The 18,838-nt window shown below is 39.8% G+C and overlaps 1 protein-coding gene across 1 annotated transcript in view; it reads right to left on the reverse strand.

Annotated features, from left to right (window-relative positions):
* Window positions 1–18,109, reverse strand: part of LOC104273365 (excitatory amino acid transporter 5-like) — a 53,792-nt gene extending 35,683 nt beyond the window's left edge. The window contains exons 1-3 of the mRNA XM_009868683.1: window positions 17,969–18,109; window positions 16,823–16,902; window positions 1,229–1,444 (exon numbers count right to left, since the gene is read on the reverse strand). Of these exons, the coding sequence (XP_009866985.1) occupies window positions 1,229–1,444; window positions 16,823–16,902; window positions 17,969–18,109 (437 nt within the window). The remainder of the gene's footprint in view (window positions 1–1,228; window positions 1,445–16,822; window positions 16,903–17,968) is intronic.
* Between the last annotated feature and the right edge of the window lie 729 nt (window positions 18,110–18,838).

An 18,838-nucleotide genomic window follows, 5' to 3' on the forward strand; every position in this document is an offset into this window, starting at 1 on the left:
ATACAGACATTCAGTCATTTTATGCAAACATAATAGTATAGAAGTGAATTTAGATTTTGCATGCCCAAATTACTTTTCATCTGATTCATCTCCATGTACGAGCTTACTCTAGGCCTCAGAAAGCAACTGGTGTGAGGAAGGGCCTGGGAACCTACAGAGAGAGAGATTTTCAGAGACAGCTGTAAGGTCGGTTTGGATATAACATCGCACCATACGTCTCACTATGCCTTTACTTGCCTTCAGAGTGAGGTCTTAGACAGCTCAGCATGCCAGAACGGGTTTCCAAATGCTGCCACAGTTCTCTTAAACTCCCTTTTATGTCTTATGCTACTCGGTTTTACTAAGGGGTTCAAAGCTTTATGCAACAGAAACAGAATAATGTCAGGGCCAGGAATGTGGGTTTTTGAAAAACAAACCACAACTCACTCTCCGTGGGTGACATACACACTTGGCCTAAAAGCCCTTGCCCAATATAGTATGAGATCAATGACTTGAGGAACTACCAACCAAAGGCAAAATTTGATTTCTGCATGAATGAAATAAATCTGGGGCACACACTATCTTCAGCCAGGAAATTAATCCCAGTAGTACCTGAAATGTTGAGACAATAAGGGATATTCAGGCAACGCTATCAAAATACTGTCAGTACCCTTAATGCTGGTCTAAAAGAACAACCCTCCCTTCTGTCAAACAAAGAAAAAGCCACAAAGCAGAACAAACAATATGACAAAAATAAGAAATAAAAAGATGACAGCAGTGTCATTTCTAATTGTGTCCTTTATCTGAGAGTCACTACGAGCAGTTTTAACAGCTCTTCTAAGAACCATTTCCTGAAAAATGTGGATTTCAGCCCCTGTATTTAAGGTTTTGCCTATTGCAACTGTCTGCCCTTATTTAAATTAACATTACATTTTAATACTCTCTTGACCTTAATAATAGATTTGATGGTGAGGTCCACAGGCTACACATGATTCTGCATGGATTAAAACAACCCAACCCCCATGTTGTTAGTACTTCTGATACATTCGGTGACCATTCATTTAATTTTTACTAGAAATGGCCAGTATAAATATCTGGTAACTTGAAAATCGTCTTCTGAAAATTACTTTTCCTCAATTTAAACAAAGTGTTCATTCTTAGGTTCAGAACTTATCCTCAGGCTATACTTCCACATGCAGTTATGTACAAAATGTTACGTCCAGAAAGCAGAAAGAATGAGTGTAGTTACCGGATTAAGTCAAGCAGCGCATCTGCGGAGCTCATGATGGGCTTTCCACCCTCTTCAGTGCTCTCCTTCTGTGCTGCTCCACCAGGATGGATAATGGAGACCATAATTATTCCCACAATCACAGCCACAAATGTTGTCCACAGGTAGTAAGTGACAGTTATTATACCTAATCGACTGGAAGTCTTGGCATCCAGGGCTGCTAGCCCTGACATTAAGCTGTGGAAAGAAAACACACCGTATGTAGTATCTTTTGCATAACATTAATGCAGCCGAAAACCTAATTTCCTAATTGTTTGCCTGCTTCTCTCAGGATTGCCTGTGTATCAGTTTTTCAGAAGCTTGCCAGTAATACTAAAGCTGTAGCCTGTGTCTAAAGGGATGTTTCCCAATTGCTATGTGAGATCCTGCTCAGGCTGCACACATGGGGACTGAATCCTATCGACTGTTCCCTGAAGTCTGCGGCACAATTTTACTTAACCCATACACGTGATGTCTCAGTTCACAGGAGGTATGAAACTCTACACATACTTTTACAGAATCATAAAATAGTTCAGGTTTGAAGGGACCTCTGAAGGAAATCTGGTCAACCTTCTCATCCCTTCCTGTGTGAGGCAGGACCACGACTTGATATTAAAAACAATAAGGGGCCAATTTTGTCATATAGTCCTTTTTTTAACCTAAAAGTATAACTTTTCTTTCTAAATCAATACAAAGCACAACACATTGTTGCTTTACCAGGGGATACATTGGGAAGCAGACGGTGATTCAATGTGCTTGCAGTCAAACTGGAGACAGTGCATCGCATGCAGAGGAAACTCCTTCATGGGCAGGTGTGGCTGCACAGTGGGGAGCAAGGAAAATGCTGTGCTCACTTCAGCCTTTTCTTTCCTCCTTAGCGCCCTGCTCACCACTGCCAGAGGATGACCAGTGCCCATACTCTTGCTTGTACAGCTTGCCTCTGCCAAGCTATACAGCTCTCTGACAAGTGCTTCAGCTCCCTGTCACCAGCTTTTATTAGACTCTGTTTGGCCCCTGAACTTGCTCCAGGATTCTCTGACATAGACCCTGACACTGTTTCCACATGACCTGAGGCTAAGATTTGAGTTTCCAGTGACACCAGTGTTGCTTGGGCCTTTAAACTGAGATTTAGCTTTGAATAATTCCCTGTAAACTCTTTGAAGCATCTATGTTAGGAAAACTGCAGGTGAAATAAAATACCACATCTACTATTTGGTGTGCCCTGCTGTCTGCCTTTCTCATCAAAACAGAACTGTTTATCAGGCCTTTCCTCAGAAATGGTCATTCACTAAGCTGCGCCTCCTTGAATGAGATATCCTTGATCTCACTGTGCTGAGTGAGGCTGTCTAGAGCCAATGCTAAAGTGCAGCTTAACCTTTACAGTAAATTTAATGAAATCAAATGGGTGGGATTTAGTGCTCTAGTTCCTGCTATCCACTAGATTAATTAAGAAAATGCATTGCTCTTCTGAATCGCTAACCTCTCATCTAGCATGTGGAAACATTCGTTGCACTGTAATATGGATCATTTAGAAAATTAGCATCTTGATAACTCTCACTCTGGTAACCATTGTTCTTCCCTCTATCATTATATTTGATAAAAATCCACTTCTCTGCCTCTCTGTAGAGCACCCTGTGCAAACACAGTGTGTACATATTCAAAACACAGTAGCAGCAATAATACTTAGTTCCTTGGTGTTTTCCTGGGATGGGTCCATACAAAAGAGTAAATATTCTAAAACATTTTTTGATGAAACAGGTGAGGTAAATACCTTTATCTCAAATGAATGTGTTTGTTTTCTGTAAAACAATCTCTATGTTGTTATTAGATTTCTAGCTGTGAACAATCCTCGCAGGCTGAGGGTTCACAGGCCATGGAGCTAGTTGAACCTTTCATTGATGGCCAAAGGAGATCCCTATATTGTACTAGGCTTCAGCACTGTTCCACTCTCTGCCCTAACCCTCATGGAAACAAAAGGAAAAATGAAGATCAGGATAATTTTTAACTAGCTGGATGTTTTTCATGGTAATAATTTTCAATGTCCTTTATAGATATGCAAGTAAACAGACACCAGGGGTGTGAAGGCCTGACCGTCAACCAGCAGATCTGTAACTTGTAGGTAGGACAGCATGCAGAGTGCTTACGTGGAGAGGACACTGCCAAGGAGGCAGACAGTGCACTTACGCTAGGTCATCCTGCTTTGGCAGAGGGGTTGGACTAAATGATTCTTCGAGGTCCGTTCCAACCTCTGACATTCTGTGATTCTGTGATTCTCTTCCTGGTTCTGCCCTGAAGCCACTATCAGTGTGGTGAAGCCACTATCGGTGTGGTAAAGCCACACTGTTTCTGTTGTCCTTGATGCCTTTGCATTGTGTTTGTTCTACAGAAAAACAAAGAGATGAACCCCACACTAACACTTGAACTGTCTTGACTGTTCACCTGAGAAGTGTGTCCAGAAGCACTCAGGAAAAAAACCGCACTAATTAAATATGCCAGTGGTTCCTGTGCCTTTGGGAGTTCTATATCAGCCTCAAGATGTCGGGCCGTTAGGATATGGGAGAATGTTGTGCAGCCAGAATCTAATCATACATTGGCTCTTAGGTGACAAATCCTGAGGGGGCTAATAATGAGATTGCTCTGTCTTGGGGATATTCATTAACAAGATCATCATCTGTAATGAGATTATCCTGTCACCAGATAAAGTCATGCTCAGTTCATGCTGTGATGAGAAAGTCCTCAAAAGTAATTAACTATGGAGGTGCACCAAGGGTAACTGTCCTGTGACGGAAGCATGAACAAAGGCCTGGGTTCAGAAAAAGTCCCATGGCTCGCAACGCTCAGTTTTAAGAGAGGATCAGTGGAAGCAATTCTCCAAAAGCTGCGGAGTAACACCAGACGTACCATTTTAAACAATTGCTTAGAATAATCTTCAGAAAGAAATGCCTGTCATTAGAGTGAGACAGTAATCACTCATGAACTAATTTTCATTTGACTTCATATGTTTGATGTCAGAGGGAACAGGACAGAAGACATAAAGATTGAGACATACTGATCATCACAGTTATTGTATGAAGTTAATACACAGATACATCACAGGAGTTCCTCACCGTTGATCTCTAACATTCACATGATGTAGCCAAAGAATGATAAGAAAAAGTACTTTTCTTATTTTCTAGGGAAGAGGAAGGTCAGGAGGAATAAGCTTCCAGATGGTTTAACTTAAGATCACTGTATCATGTTCAAGTTTTCCCTTTAAATTTAGTTTTCATCAGACACCCTTGGGTACTTAAAGTCTTCCCCAAGAGTTTCTCAAGCTGCTTCTGTGACTAGACTCTTGTGACACACAGTGGAACATAAACCAGTGTACCTTTAATTCTTGTCAAGCTTCAGAATCTGGTTAGCTTGAAATAGCAGGACAGATACTTGATTCACAGATTAAAATCATTTGCCTTACTATGTAGTTAAGTAGCTTCCACATGTATGTTTCATTTCCAAATGGCCAAAGCAGGCTTAAGACAATGAAAAATTATCTGCAGCTTTTCTGAATAATTACAGTACATCTCACACATTTAATCAGCCTGGAAAAAAAAAAATCCACAGAAGTGTAATTTCTTGTTCAGAGACCATTCCCTATTTTGTATAGAAAAAGAAAAAAAAAGGATGTCAAGCCTAAGGCTTCCAAAATATGTGTTAAGGAGTTTTGAATGAGATATTAAATCTTGTAGCACAGGATTTGAGTGAAATCCCTGATTACTATGATTTAAGAGGTTTCTTGCATCTTGCTTTGAAATATCTGGTGCTGGATATAATAACAGACACCATAACAAACTGAGTAGCCCCATGACCGCTTTATTTCCTGCATTCTTTCTTCTGTCTAGAATAGACTGCTTCCTTTATTAAAAAATTCTATATTTTTTATCCAACAAATCTTGGCTGAAACTGTATATTCGCAGCGACTACATATGATTTGAAGAACAGCCTCCAAAATTGTTGTCTCTGCCATACATCTTTGTAAGTATCTGAGCTAAGGTCTTTACACATCTGTGGCTTTCAAGTCTCTTCAAAACTGTGTTTTTAATAACCTGAAGATCACACAATGCAAGCCTGATGCACCACAATATTTTCCGGTTTACAGTCTTTCTGAGGTTTGTATTTTCATTCTTAACGAGTATAAGACAACTGTTTTTTAAACTGGGACTTAGGTAATTTTAAATCTATTTTGCTTTGTTTTCTGATAAATAAGTCGTTCTGATGCAGCCAAATCTGTCTTTTCTCTGAACTATCTAGTCACATTGTTATTAGAGAAAGAAAGTCAGACAGCCAGTAAATCAAATAGCAGCATTTGCTCAAGAGCTGGATATGGCCAATAGTTCAGAACAGTTTATTTACTTGCAGCATTTTAGTGGGTCAGATATTTAAGGCAATTATTTCACTAAGACTTCAATTGTTTCAATAAATCCTAGCTAAGTTATTTGTTTCTAGAATGGCTTGATTAAAGTTTGTTTACTTTTTTAGACAGTCTCCATGTGATTTATGAAGGGATACAATAAATGATTTATTTATGAGGTTCTTGTCGAGGAGGAAGGTGAAGAGTGAAGCCAGAATCAGTGGAAGATCTAATGAAACCTAGATTAAGCTTTTAAAGGAAACTAGAAGGGAAGAGGAAGACCTCAACAACTTCAGAAATTATTATTAGAGTGATCCAGTAAAAATGTAAAGTCAGTTACTACGTTGTTTAAAATATTGGTAATAGGACAAGCCAATGAACCTATTAAGCAGAAAGATTCATGTCTGTTTTGAGAGAAATATGCATAAACCCTCCAAAACTACTACACCAACTTTGAGATGAGAAAGACAATCTTTCAATATCTTGGAAATTTAATTAGTCCCATGAAAACAAGCAGTTAATAAGCCCTTAGAAGCAGCCCTAGTCTTGTTCTGACTCTCACCGAAAAGCATCAGAGTACTTGTGAAGTATTTTCTTCACACACAAAAAAGAACTTTCTATCTTTTTTGTAATTCTCTAGGGTTTTTTCTGTTGCTCTCTGATAAAAACAGTTTTTGACCTGTCTCAAGATCAAAACCTCTCTCTCTAGAAAAGGAAGATACAAGAAGCTGCCATTAAGACCCCATTCTGCATGTTTATTTTGTCTTCCTCTCCACCAGAAGCCATCTGGATGTTGCTTTGAAATAGATGGATTATGGATAAAGTTATCAGAAGGGATTAATGTGATTAGAAAGACATTAATCCTGTCAAGAAGTAATGGTCAAGTATTACCCACCAACAGTTGTTCCTAGAATCATGTTTGTTTTCATTCATCCTGTACTCTCCCTCGCATTCTCATTTTGTAATGGCTTGCCGTAGAAAAGACCTTCCTAAGCAAGTGCTCCCAGTGAGGCTGGGAAGCTCCTCTAACAGCTACATTAGAGATGATTATATTACAGTTGAGCATCATGAAAGTGAAGTGCTGCCTTCACTAATGCTGCTTGATCATGCAGGCAGACTGTCGCTTACCTTTTTGTCAAGGTCAGTGCCTTCAAGTTTCAACCTGGTAATAATCTCCATTTCCATAGCCCACGACATTTAACCATGCTTTACAAATGTTTTACAAATATAACCTACTATCAAACAGGAAGGCAGTATCTGCGTTTTGCAGACAAGGAAACAGAGATATTAAGGCACTTTATTTAAAGATAAACACTTTACAGTGCAGAAAGATATGCCTGAAATGTTCTCTATATTGCGGTGGTCCATCAGATCTTTCCTCATGTGTGCCCAGCTATCTGTGCTTTCATGACAGGTTGCTTCACTCCCATGGAGGCACCATTTATGGAGGAACAGTGTGCAACAAAGAAAATAAGGAGAGAAAAAGAGAAGAAACTTTCTCTGGCTCTTTATATAGTTTGACACTTGATTTTGCTCTTAGTCTCTAGTTACAGTTAAAATTATTTCAGCAATGAGAAAGAGGGATCAGAATGACTTCTTCTGTCCAGGATATTATTTTGCTTTCTTCCAACATGACAGAATACTTATAGAGCAAGACACTGCGGAAGCTGTGATAGAGAAGCCTGCTCCTCTCATCATGTGCCGGAGTGACTGGTGGGAGGACCGTAGATCGTTTATGCCTCTGCTTCATCCTACATGGTCTTCCTTTATTTACAGTGATAGAGTTTTGGTTTTGCATCTCCTGACATAGTATCACAGTGCACAGGAAAAAACGCCTCCTGCCCATACATGGACAAACAGCGGGTTAGCACATCTGTTGGTCTGTATCTGTACAGATATTAAAGATAATCAAGTGGCATCTTGGTTGGAAGCTGGTGCCACCCTACACATCCAGTCCCATCGACTGGAGGCTTGGACCTCTCATGTGGGATGACACCATTTGGCTAAGTATAGAGGAAGATAAAATCCTGCAGTAATCCATGATCACACCCTGAACCAAGCTACAACTGGCGTTGTGCACTTGTAGAAGGGCAGCTCATTTGTATAGATGAACATTCGTTTCATGTCTGTTCAACCAAGTAACAAGCAACAGGACAAGGGGAAATGGCCTCAAGTTGTGCCAAGCGAGGTTTAGAGTGGATATTAGGAAAAATTTTTTACTGAAAGGGTTATCAGGCGTGGGAACAGGTTGCCCAGGGCAGTAGTGGAGTCCCCATCCCAGGCAGGCAATAAGATGACACCTAGGCTCTCTGAATTTTGCTCAGACTCCAACAATTTTGCAGATTACTGGTGCACTAACAGGCTTCCACTGATCTGAAGGCAAGTAAGGAACTATCATGATCACCTGTAGTCAGTGGAACGATCCCCAATGCCATGTATTATTAAAAGTTTCACAGTATTTCAGCATGGTTTTCAAAGGAGACATGAAGACTAGGATCCTTCTGAAGATCCAGAGGGCTACTAAGGTTCATCTCCTTTGAAAAATCAAGTAATAGCAAAGAGCATTTTTAAAGTTTAGGTATTTTGATATACACAAAATAGTGTCTGTGCTCAAAAAAAAAAAAAAAAAGGAAAAAAAGTGGTAGCTGTTTTACAAACAGAATTGTTGCAGCAATTTCTGTTTGGTTACATTATCAGCCACAAATAGCTCTTGACATGTAAATTAACTTTTCAGAGAGCCTCAGTATACAGCTATTTTATTAAACACAGTGGAAGCTCAAAAGTGTCAGGCATGGTGGAAAATCTGGCTCTTATCTTCAAACAGCAAAAAACAGGTTAAAAGATCTTACTGTCTGCAACACGCTGTTTGCAGTGATTGTGTTTAATTTTACAGCTCTGGCTGCTGGAAAAGAAACTGAAATCTACAAAAGAAATCAAATCTACGTTTCTACTACATCATAACATGCAGCTTTTTGAGACTCTATTAAATAATGCTATATCAAATAGTAAGAGTCTGATTTTTACTCACAATCTTGAGATCTCCTTTTCCTTATTACCTAGCACTGGTAACTGTTAATGACAAGCTAACATATACAGCAAACTTCCTGCCAGGAATTCACATCACGCATTGTATTTTCTTAGCGTGCAAAGGGCAATCTGTTTTCCTAGGCTAATGTAGACAAGGCAGGACTTTGCACAGCACACGGTGAAGATCAATGTCCAACGGCTATTCTGTCCCTGCTTCCTCTCAAGCAATGCAGTATGTGAGGCTACTGCGATATATCTATGAATGCTGGAAGGAACGAACCCCTGTTCATTGACTGATAAAATTGATCTAAGACATTGTAATATAGCTCACAGAGAATTCAGTCTGGCTTTAGCTGTTCTGATTAAAAGAAAAAATAATAATAAAAAAAGTATTTCCTAAATTCAAAGGTCAAGATGTAAAAAAAAGGCAATTTGTCTGTTAAATACGGATGTGCAGCCTTACATTCGTGGAAAGAGCCAAGGATCTTAATAACAGTTGATTTTCTTTTAGAAAAACAGTTTGATTTTTTTTTAGATTAAGAGAAAAGGCAAAAGGATTTGAAACACAAATTTGGATTATAAACACATGTCAGATTTATTCAACTCTATAGTTCATACATGTTTCTATCTTAAGGAAACAGAGAAAATCCAGCCCCTCAAGCTTCACATCATTGCTGTTTCTTTTGTGAGACACTACGTATTCTAGAGCTCTTAAGAGGACTACAGAAAAATTCTGTCAGGTCACAAAGTGCTCATACCCCATTTGTAATTACTTCAGCACTTCCCACACCCATTCACGTTGTGACCATCGATTCCTACTGCACATTGCTAGATCCCTACTGACATGCCTAAATAATTTGTATGGAGTTGGTCCAATTCTGTCCTTACAACATGCGTAGCTCTGCAACATGTCATTTTTGCACCAAAACAGTGTGGACCTCTAGGTTGCACGAGCAAAAGAAAACACTAGGGAACACTATGGGATCTCACCAGGTGATAATGTAGTGAAACCTCTGAAGATGTCTGAGGCACCAAGGAGGGATTCTTAATAAGGTTTCCTAAGAAGGTAGAATGGAATTTTCCTCTACAAGCTCAAGAGATCTCAAAGCATATTTTAGAGAACTTCTAGGGTAATCTGTCATCAGTTCTGCAATATAACAGCAATATGGATAATTTAAAGTAGTATAATGGTGTTGAGTGAGATTGCTCTCTGACCAGTTCTTTTGTCCCCTTGGGTAATCCTTCCTTTTCAGTTTCATCCGAGTACAGTTTTGCTTTTCACTCTGCAAGTAAATATATTTATCCACTTTAGACATCTCCTTAAAACTCATATCTCTAGACTGACTTTCTCCACAGTAAAGACTGTAGATTGCATAACCCAGGAAAGGGCTAACAGCTTATTCTCACTAAGGTGAAATGTGTTTTTATTATTATTTACATCCCATATCTTCGTTCGCAAAGCCTAGCCATGATGATGATGATGATGACATCACAGTGCTACACATGATAGGTAGTTCAGAAATGGGACATTATATACACTTGATGTTATCACTCAGGTACGCCACAGATTTTCCCAGACCAACCCAGCAGAAGGTTTACCCTCCTCTGTTGGGGAAGACTTGTCCCTGAGTGCCAATATTTTTCTATTGGCAAGGTAACAGATGTGAAGTAGAGGGAAAAGTCCAGAGTCTAACAGAAGCAGAAAAAGCCCTGTGTTTTCAAGAGAAATTTAATTCTATGAGAAAATACAGCTGCTTTGGTACATTACAAAACACTGTTCTGAGCTCCTCAGAGAGCTGTGGGCAGCATTTTACAGCTGCTCCTCAACACCTCACTAGATAATACAGTACATAAATGTGATTGTGCCTGCTTATGCCCCAGTTTGGCAGCTGCACAAACATGAGAACAGAGTGACTGATATTTAAGAAAGAATGACTAGAGGGAATAGTTTAACTCATACATAGCAGAAAAACCCAAGGCAAAACTGACCAGAACCTTACATTATCTGTTCTTTCCCATTCAGTCTTCAGTTAAATTACATGAATTTGTCAAGACAACACAGAAAGTATCTTTCAGTACCAGGAACAGATTAGAAGAAACAGTACAGCACACATGGTTGTTCACATAAAACTAGTATTACTAAGTGAATTAATTTTGACTGTCTGCTTAGTTGAAATTTAAGGATAAATAAGAGATCTGTACTGTCGTTATGAAAAGACATTATATTGACTATGTTAGGCACTGATTTATAATCGTGGTAAAAGATGTAGATTGTAAATTTCAGTACAGGCCTCTTGAGTGTTTGGGTCAAATTTTTCATCCCTAACAACTGGCAAGCTTATGCAGTAAAAAAGCAAAACAACCTCCAGTCTGTAGGCTGTTACCAGTTTCAATGACAGCTGACAGCAAGCAGAACAGTGCACAACGCAGTTTACCCAAGGCAATGCTCTGTCACACAGCACGTTTTCAACCAAACCCTAAACTCCCAAAGAAGATACCACTGCTGTGAAGTTATTTAGGGTATGTCTGCACAGGCAACTGCTGACAGAGGTGAACTTGCTCTGCCTTCGCTCGGAGCTGCCAAGGCTGGTCCGGAAGCTGAAGAGCCACATTAGTCCTTCACACGAGCTCGGGCGCAAAGCCACGCTAATGCGGCTGTGCGGCTTCCGGCATGGATCTGGCACCCGTCTGCCAAGTTTGGCTCGTGGGCTAAGTAAGTTCACGTCGGCTTGCACCCAGGGCATCTCCCCACCCTCTTGCACCGTTTATACAGTTGTCAACTTTGTAAATGTAACCAATGAGCCATCGTGCGAGGCAAAATTTGGTATGGCATGGTATAGCCGGATGACGACAGAATTCCATTAGAACAGAACAAGAAATATTTTTTGTTAGTGGGATGTTAAAATGCCAATGTGTTCCCCAGATCAGAGAGCTGTGAAAAAAATTATATGGGGAGAAGTGTACTATAACAGAGTAGTTTCTAATTAAATACTAGGCTTTAACAGCATGAGTAAGAATGACCCACTCAGAAATCTGAGCAGAAGGATAAGGGATTACCAGAACTGATGGCATTATGGACAGGAATCCCCTTAAAGAAAGACAGTTCTATATTTAGCATATCATATTTAATTCAGCAACAAAAGCTCAGTAGTAAAAAATATTGATTACTACCCCTAAATGAGCCCACAAATAAAGCTAAAATTTTATTAGCATACACTTGTATGAGGTACAACACACTCAGAGGAAGAAGTTTTATAATTTCTAAAAACACAGGTCAAATTGATTAGTTAGCTTTGACTATAAAGGGAAAAATCTTTCTTTAACACATTCTGCACATGGAAAAGGATCAGATCTCTGCTACCCATCGTTTCTTAAATATCTAGTGAATGGTCAGTGGTAAATAAATACAAAATGTAATAATTATCCTAAGCTCAAACAAAACAAACTGGTTTTTTTTCCTAAAGGGAATATTCACTGGAATAACAAGCCTGTTACGACAGCTGAACAGTTCATTTCTGCCCTGACAATTCTTCCCCACAGGTAGTCTCATTGCTTTCTGCTAATCATAGTCCTGGAAAACTGGGCCCTATGTCTATCACCAAATAAAAGCTTAATCATATAAAAAAGGAGAGTGTTGAAATAAAGGATGCAATCTTCTATTACACAGAGGTAGACACATAAGCCAAAGACAACTCAATAGGTTCAGCTGATGTAAACTTGTGCAACTGGCTTTAGCCTGCTTTTCTGAAGAAGCAAGGCTTATGCAGTCAAACTCTGTGTGTGTGAGAGCCCTTACTAATAACATTTTAATTCATTTTTCTCTCGAATTACAAAAACGGGATGGAAAGAATTAAGTTCCTGTAAGGTGTATGAAACTATATGGCTGAATACAGGAAAAAAAATAAACTGTGCGCTTTCAGTATTATCTTGAAAAGGAACCTGGGGCTCCAAGCCCTGCCTCTCCTCCAGCCTGCCTTACAGATCTGCAGCAAGATCACACATTTTGCAATTGGTCTTTGAAGATGCAGGAGCTCTGGTACCCGTAGTGGTTCTGCCTGCCCAGAGCTCCACAGTGCTGAGAGCCAGACCTCCTCCTCCTCACTGGTACCTCTGCACTGGGAACAGAAAGGGAAAGTTGAATTTCTTTTCTTGGGTAAAGGCTACAATGTAACCCTCTCTACCTACTGGAAGGAATCCATGCCAAAAAGAAGCATTCCAAATGCCTCAGCAGTGGTTAAGTTTTTCAGTCATAGAGTTTGCAACTTCTTCAAAACCTCAGTCACAACACAATATGAGGTTGTAACGGACCACATTTCAGTAATGGCCTCCTCCAAACATGCAGTTTACGCTTACTGAAAATCAAGTTTCTGGCTCACTAGAAGCTGATCAGTACAAAACTGCTGAGATGAAGATGACAGGTCAGGGAATGGGCACAAGGTCAAAGAGGCTCCAAAGGGAGGTGACGGTGAAGGAGTTATGAAATCATAGAATCATTTAGGTTGGAAAAGACCTTTAAGATCAAGTCCAACTGCTGACCTAGCGATGCCAGGTCCATCACTAAAGTGCCAAGTCCACCACCACGGCCCAGTAGCTGCCAGCACAGCTGGCCTGGGCTTGAGCCAGAGCCCATGCCTGGCGCAGACAGGGCTTGCCCCGAAGGTTTATATTATCTTTAGCAAATGTGAGAAGATATGAATGGGAATGTTGACTGCTTGTTCCACTCCCAGTATTTTGCTTTGTGCAGAGCATGAAGACACTGACATCAGATTTGATTACTTCAAGCATTTAAGAAGTTCAGAAACTTAAAAGTGATGCCCAGGTATCTCTGCCAATCAACTTGTCCTGAAAGCACCACCTGCGGGTGAAGGATACACGCGTGTCTGTGTAAATTTATAATTAACCATAGTGAAAGCGAGTAGACATTTTATTATTTCCTGGGTAGCCAGAACGCCTCCCGGCCGCACGGGTCCTCCCTGCGCTGGAGGGACCGAGCACCACGAACAACTCCGGGCTCCTCAGTCTTCCAGACAGAGCCACCTCCTGGCTACCGGCTGCAACACAGACCGAGCCTCCACACCGGGAAATGCGGTACAGGGCAAGAAAGGTGGTTTAACCCACACGAGCACCTGGGGCCAGCTGATCAGCAGACATCTGTCTAAAGACCTGGACCCATGTTTTTTTTAAACACGTCAGAGGACTCAGGAGAGGATGCACTGAGATCCACCTCTGTCACCACCATGTATTTGTGGGTCTCTTTGAAAATCTGAGATGCGTGTTGAAACTTTTTGCTTATAAGGCAGAAAATACATGAATTGCATTGCAGCTGTCAAATGAGGATCAAGGTCTCTGTTGCAAAGAGAATCGGGGTCTTCACATCTGCAGTCAATCTTTCAGGTTTGTTGAGGACATCCCTTTGTCCAACTGCAGTAGGAGCTCAGGCAGAGCCTAAGGGCGTAACTGAATTCAGATTTGGCTCCTGTTCTCTCTCAGCTCTCTTAGCATCCCCATTCCCAGGTTTAAAAATAATATCCCGTGTTTATGCATATAAACTGTATATCTAGTAACTACAGGGTCTAAAATTTGATCTTGTAATGCTCCACTACTGCGTACTCCTGGGGCAGACACAAATTGTCATAATTCTTTTTTCTTTACACTGCTAATGAAAGTAGCATCCTTTGCTATGTGAGTACCTGTTCTTATTGCTGAGAAGAGCAAACTCTAAACATGAGGCACAGCGGATACTAATAGGTATAAGCAGGACTAAAACTCAGGCAGAGGATGGGGGCACTAAATATACACTTATTTTAGAATCGTTATATGATGCTAGGAAGCTTGTTTGTGTAATCAGATAAGTGAAATAATATCAACCCCCATTCTTAAGGAACGTCCATGTCACAACAAAAACAAAAGCTCATGCAGGGCTCAAACTGACAGGCTAGTAGTTGGTAGTCACCTTTTTCAAGATTTTTCTGTCTGTATGTAAACAAAAAGTAAAACCATGCGTGATATGTGTAGGAGCTCTGGGATACAGCATTTCCAGGTGCTGGGTCAGAGCTGGGTAAAGCAAAGAACTGTAAGTTGAAGAAAATAGTCTCCTGTTGGTGGACTGGTTTCTTCTGCATGCAAGGAACTTTTAAGTTACACACCATTCAGAGATACCTGACTGCATGATCAGTTTCTCATTCCTAATGCATACAATCTGCAAAGTTCCTGTTTTAACTCCCAGGTCAAAACAGTACGTATTTCAGCCATTTCTGTTTAAACTCTGGACTTGGAGACAGGGTATTTTGCCCTGAGTGCCTTTTTTAATCCTTCCTTTCTCTCCTTTTCTTTACAAGTAATTTTTTTACTTGTTAATTCAAAGAAAAACTGGTATTAATTTCAAGTCAGATTTAGAGCTCTTTTTATGGTGCAGTACCTTTGACTTTGGTAAACAATAATAGAGAGTAATTGAGAAGATAATTCAAATGCCTTTGCTCCTGCAGGACAGGCTGAGGATATTCCAAATCCACAAAGAAATTCAGCTTAAACAGGCATGCAGATTGGTAAAAACACAGAGCACTGATTTATTGATTTTGTGAAATATATGTGTGGGAAATATATTGCTTGTCATAAAAGCCAAAACAAGTCTGCACAAGAGTGTAGTTATATCTAGAGTATTTTTGCTTGCAAACCCCTGGAATTTAAGTATGCAATAGGAAGTGATGGTTAGTTTGTTACATAGGGAGATAGACTTGTGCTGTCTTTCAAGGAGAGTTAATGCCTTTGAAAATCTATAAAGTTTCTTCTCTTTCTTCCTCAGAGGACGAAGCATATAATTTCTAACAGTGTGGCTCAGAGATTTGCTCCTGACACCTCTGTAGGTAACCTAGAGCCATCACAGGCTTTGTCAGAGCAGCAGTTCCTGCTGCGCTGTTGCTCCTCTTGGTATCTCTAAAATCCACAAGAGAATCTAAAGAACTATACATTTTAGGAAAGGGCAGGTGACTCTGCTCCAAATCTTTTCTGTCCTCCTTACTATATCACTTCCTTCCATGAGATTTTTGTTTATCTTGGAAAACTCTCCTTCCACCTCTCAAAATAATCTAACATTTCTTGTCGTGATGTTCTCTAGCTGCATGAGACAGAAGCAGGTATGAGTCTACAGTCACATGGCCACTTTAAGGCATGAAGATCATGACTCAGCTTTATTCTGTGAAAAGCCATGAGAAGGCAGATGATTTTAAAATAAAATCAATGCTGGGTTGTGCTAATTTTCAGCAACTCCTGGTGATCTGAAGTCCAGAAACCTGTTTTGTTTTTTTTTTCTTAAAGCAGAAGATGATCTTTTGGTGCATGCATAAGGTTCCAGAAACTAAGACTTCAAGGCAATTCATCAAATATCACAAGAATTTTTTCTCAGCTATAGTAAGGTAAAGTTAGATTTGTTACTCTCCGTCTCTCCTTATATCTTCTCTCAGTATATGAGAGAGATTTTGGCCATCCAACTGTTAATTTTTGAATTTTTTGTGACTGTAGTCAGTTGGAAGAGTCAGGGGAGATAAAAAACCTATCGTAAGTTATGCCTACTCACTGCAAAGGCAGCTACTATGCACCATCCATTAGTACCAGCATCTAGATCATTAATTCTGCTACTGATTAAGCATTACCATTAAATGTTCTGCCTTTAATGTACTAAGAAATCACTTTCACTTCCAGTTGAAGCCAGGCATATATTACTAGTTCATGGTTTTTTGTCAATATTCATCATACCACAGCACATCTCTCAAGATACCACAGAATATAAATTAACTGTGCTTTTTTGTGCTTACTTGTGCAGTGTACTCAATTTAGATATAAGGTAGGATTTTGATGAGTTATTTATTCCATATATTTAACTTCCAGTTAGCTTGAAGGAAAAAGCCATCCCATTACAAGGAAAGAAGACAAATTAAAGAAACACTCAGTATTTTTCAAGCAAATAATGTCTATACGAGGTATTGCAGAAATGATCCTATCGATTAAAAAATGTGTTCATAGTCTCACTATAAAAATGAATGTACAGCAGTCAGTAATGCTTCTGACACTGGGACATTAATTTAGTTAAAATTAAACCAGTAGTAATGACATGTCTCATTTAGGAAACTTCAAAAGTTAGTGAAAGAATCATTGTCCTCTCTTACCTTGAGACAACCAGCGGGAGAATCAACATTTTCAGCATCCTCATTAGTAACTCACCAGGAAACTGGAAATAACTAATTTCCTAGAAATACATGGAGAGATGCTTATTGTTTTGAGATAAAGACTATCTGTCTTCACGAGTCCTGCTAGAGCTGTGGATTAGATAACATTGGTAAAATCTGCAGCTTTGGCATACAAGGTAGCAACAGGCTTTAAAAAATCATTTTAAAATTACTTAGATTACATATTGTGTTATAATTCAACAAACACACAATATTGTAGGTTCCTTTACAAAGGAAGACAGAAATGAAATATGCCCTCTTAGGGAATGCTGTTAATAGATTGCCCTGAATAATCTCTTCATTCTGCATTTTGTGTGTGTTTTCCTAGATGTGCACAAAGCTACTGCTTGGACACAAAAGGTGTTCAGATAGCGATTAGCAGTAGCAGAATATAGAATTGGTTTAGTTTAGTTGCATTTACTAAATGCTATATTTTTTATATTGAGATTTATATTTCATGCTCTCATGTTGCATTCAGCAATGCATGTTGCCCTGTCTACTGTGATTAATACGGCAAAAAGAAACAAGTACCTGCAAAGAGCTTAGCTGAAGTATGCTGAGGGGAGAAATCCCCAAGTGACTTTAATAACATGGTCTGCTAATGATGGGAGATCTCAAATTAATTAATGCAAAAGACCATTTTTGTAATATAAACATCTCTACCTCTGTACATCTGATGATGAAAAATACTCCCAGTGTTTTCCTCAGATGTACGTGTTCCAAAGTAACATAAAATCCAATTAAAATATTGCATTATTGGTTTTTAACAGTATTAGATACTACATTTCATCTAGCGTAAACATCCACTATTATTATCTATACTTGCAACATTATAATGTGCGTATGCTAGACTTACTAGGTGTCTTAAAGACCAGAACCCTTTGCAAACAAATTGTTTGAGAACGTGCGAGAAGACCCAAAGAACAGTGTAAATTAACAAACAGATGAAATTACAGAAATTTAACAAGCGCACGTAGGCGCTTTTTATCTTCAAAAGTCCACCCTGAAGTTCTGCAAGTTGCTTTGTCTTTTGTTATGTAAGTACAGTATTTTCTATGCAGTGATACACCGCCGCGCCACGCTTACCTGCTGCGAGAGTCGCCTCGTCCTCAGGAAGAATCCGAGGAGACAGCCGATGGTGACCGACAACACCGAAAGAATGAGCAAACCGTTTCTTTTACAAACATCCTTGATCCGAGCGAGGACTGCATCAAAAGCCACTGCCATGCTGTACGCCGTGCTCCTCGGAGGAGAATCAGCATCCCATGGAGAGAGAATTCACTCACTCCTCTTGTTCGGGTGGACAGATCTAGCTCTCTATAGATCAGATCAAAGCACTTCCAGTTCTGCTTAGCTGACCTGCAAGGTCACCCCTCTGCCAATAGCCACCAAGCAAGCAGCTGGCATTATTGTTCCAAATTAATACCAACAATCCTATTATCGACTACATCATTAAGAGCCTGGAAGAAGATTAGGGGGCTCTGGAAAATTAGAACAGAATGCAGTAGTATTTCTAAAACAAGACTCGTTCAAAACAAAGCGACGGGAGCGTTTGAGTGAATTCCTCCGCCCCCCCCAGTTTGGGGTCTGGACATCCGAACCCAGGAAGGGAACAGTGTGCGTCACGAATTCAAATGGCTAAAAGGCTGCACTTTTTCTAAAGGGCAGAGCAGGTAACATTTAGAGATGGACTATCACAACAGGGCAAGCTAGGTGAAACTGAACTTCATTAATTGAAGCAGGATTGTTTTTTTTTATTTTCATGGGAAAAAAAAGGCTGAATGAGTAGCTTAAGAGACATGCATTTAACAGAAAACAGCTGTATATTGAAACACGCAAGGACACCTTCTGGAATTTGGCATTTATTATCTTGGAAGTGAAATGATTTCACTTTTCTTCCAACCACTATGTTGATTAGAGTAGGGCCAATTTACTTTCAGAGGATTACCAGACTAA

This window comes from Apaloderma vittatum, unplaced genomic scaffold (assembly GCF_000703405.1).
Source record: "Apaloderma vittatum isolate BGI_N311 unplaced genomic scaffold, ASM70340v1 scaffold7724, whole genome shotgun sequence".
NCBI lineage: Eukaryota > Metazoa > Chordata > Aves > Trogoniformes > Trogonidae > Apaloderma > Apaloderma vittatum.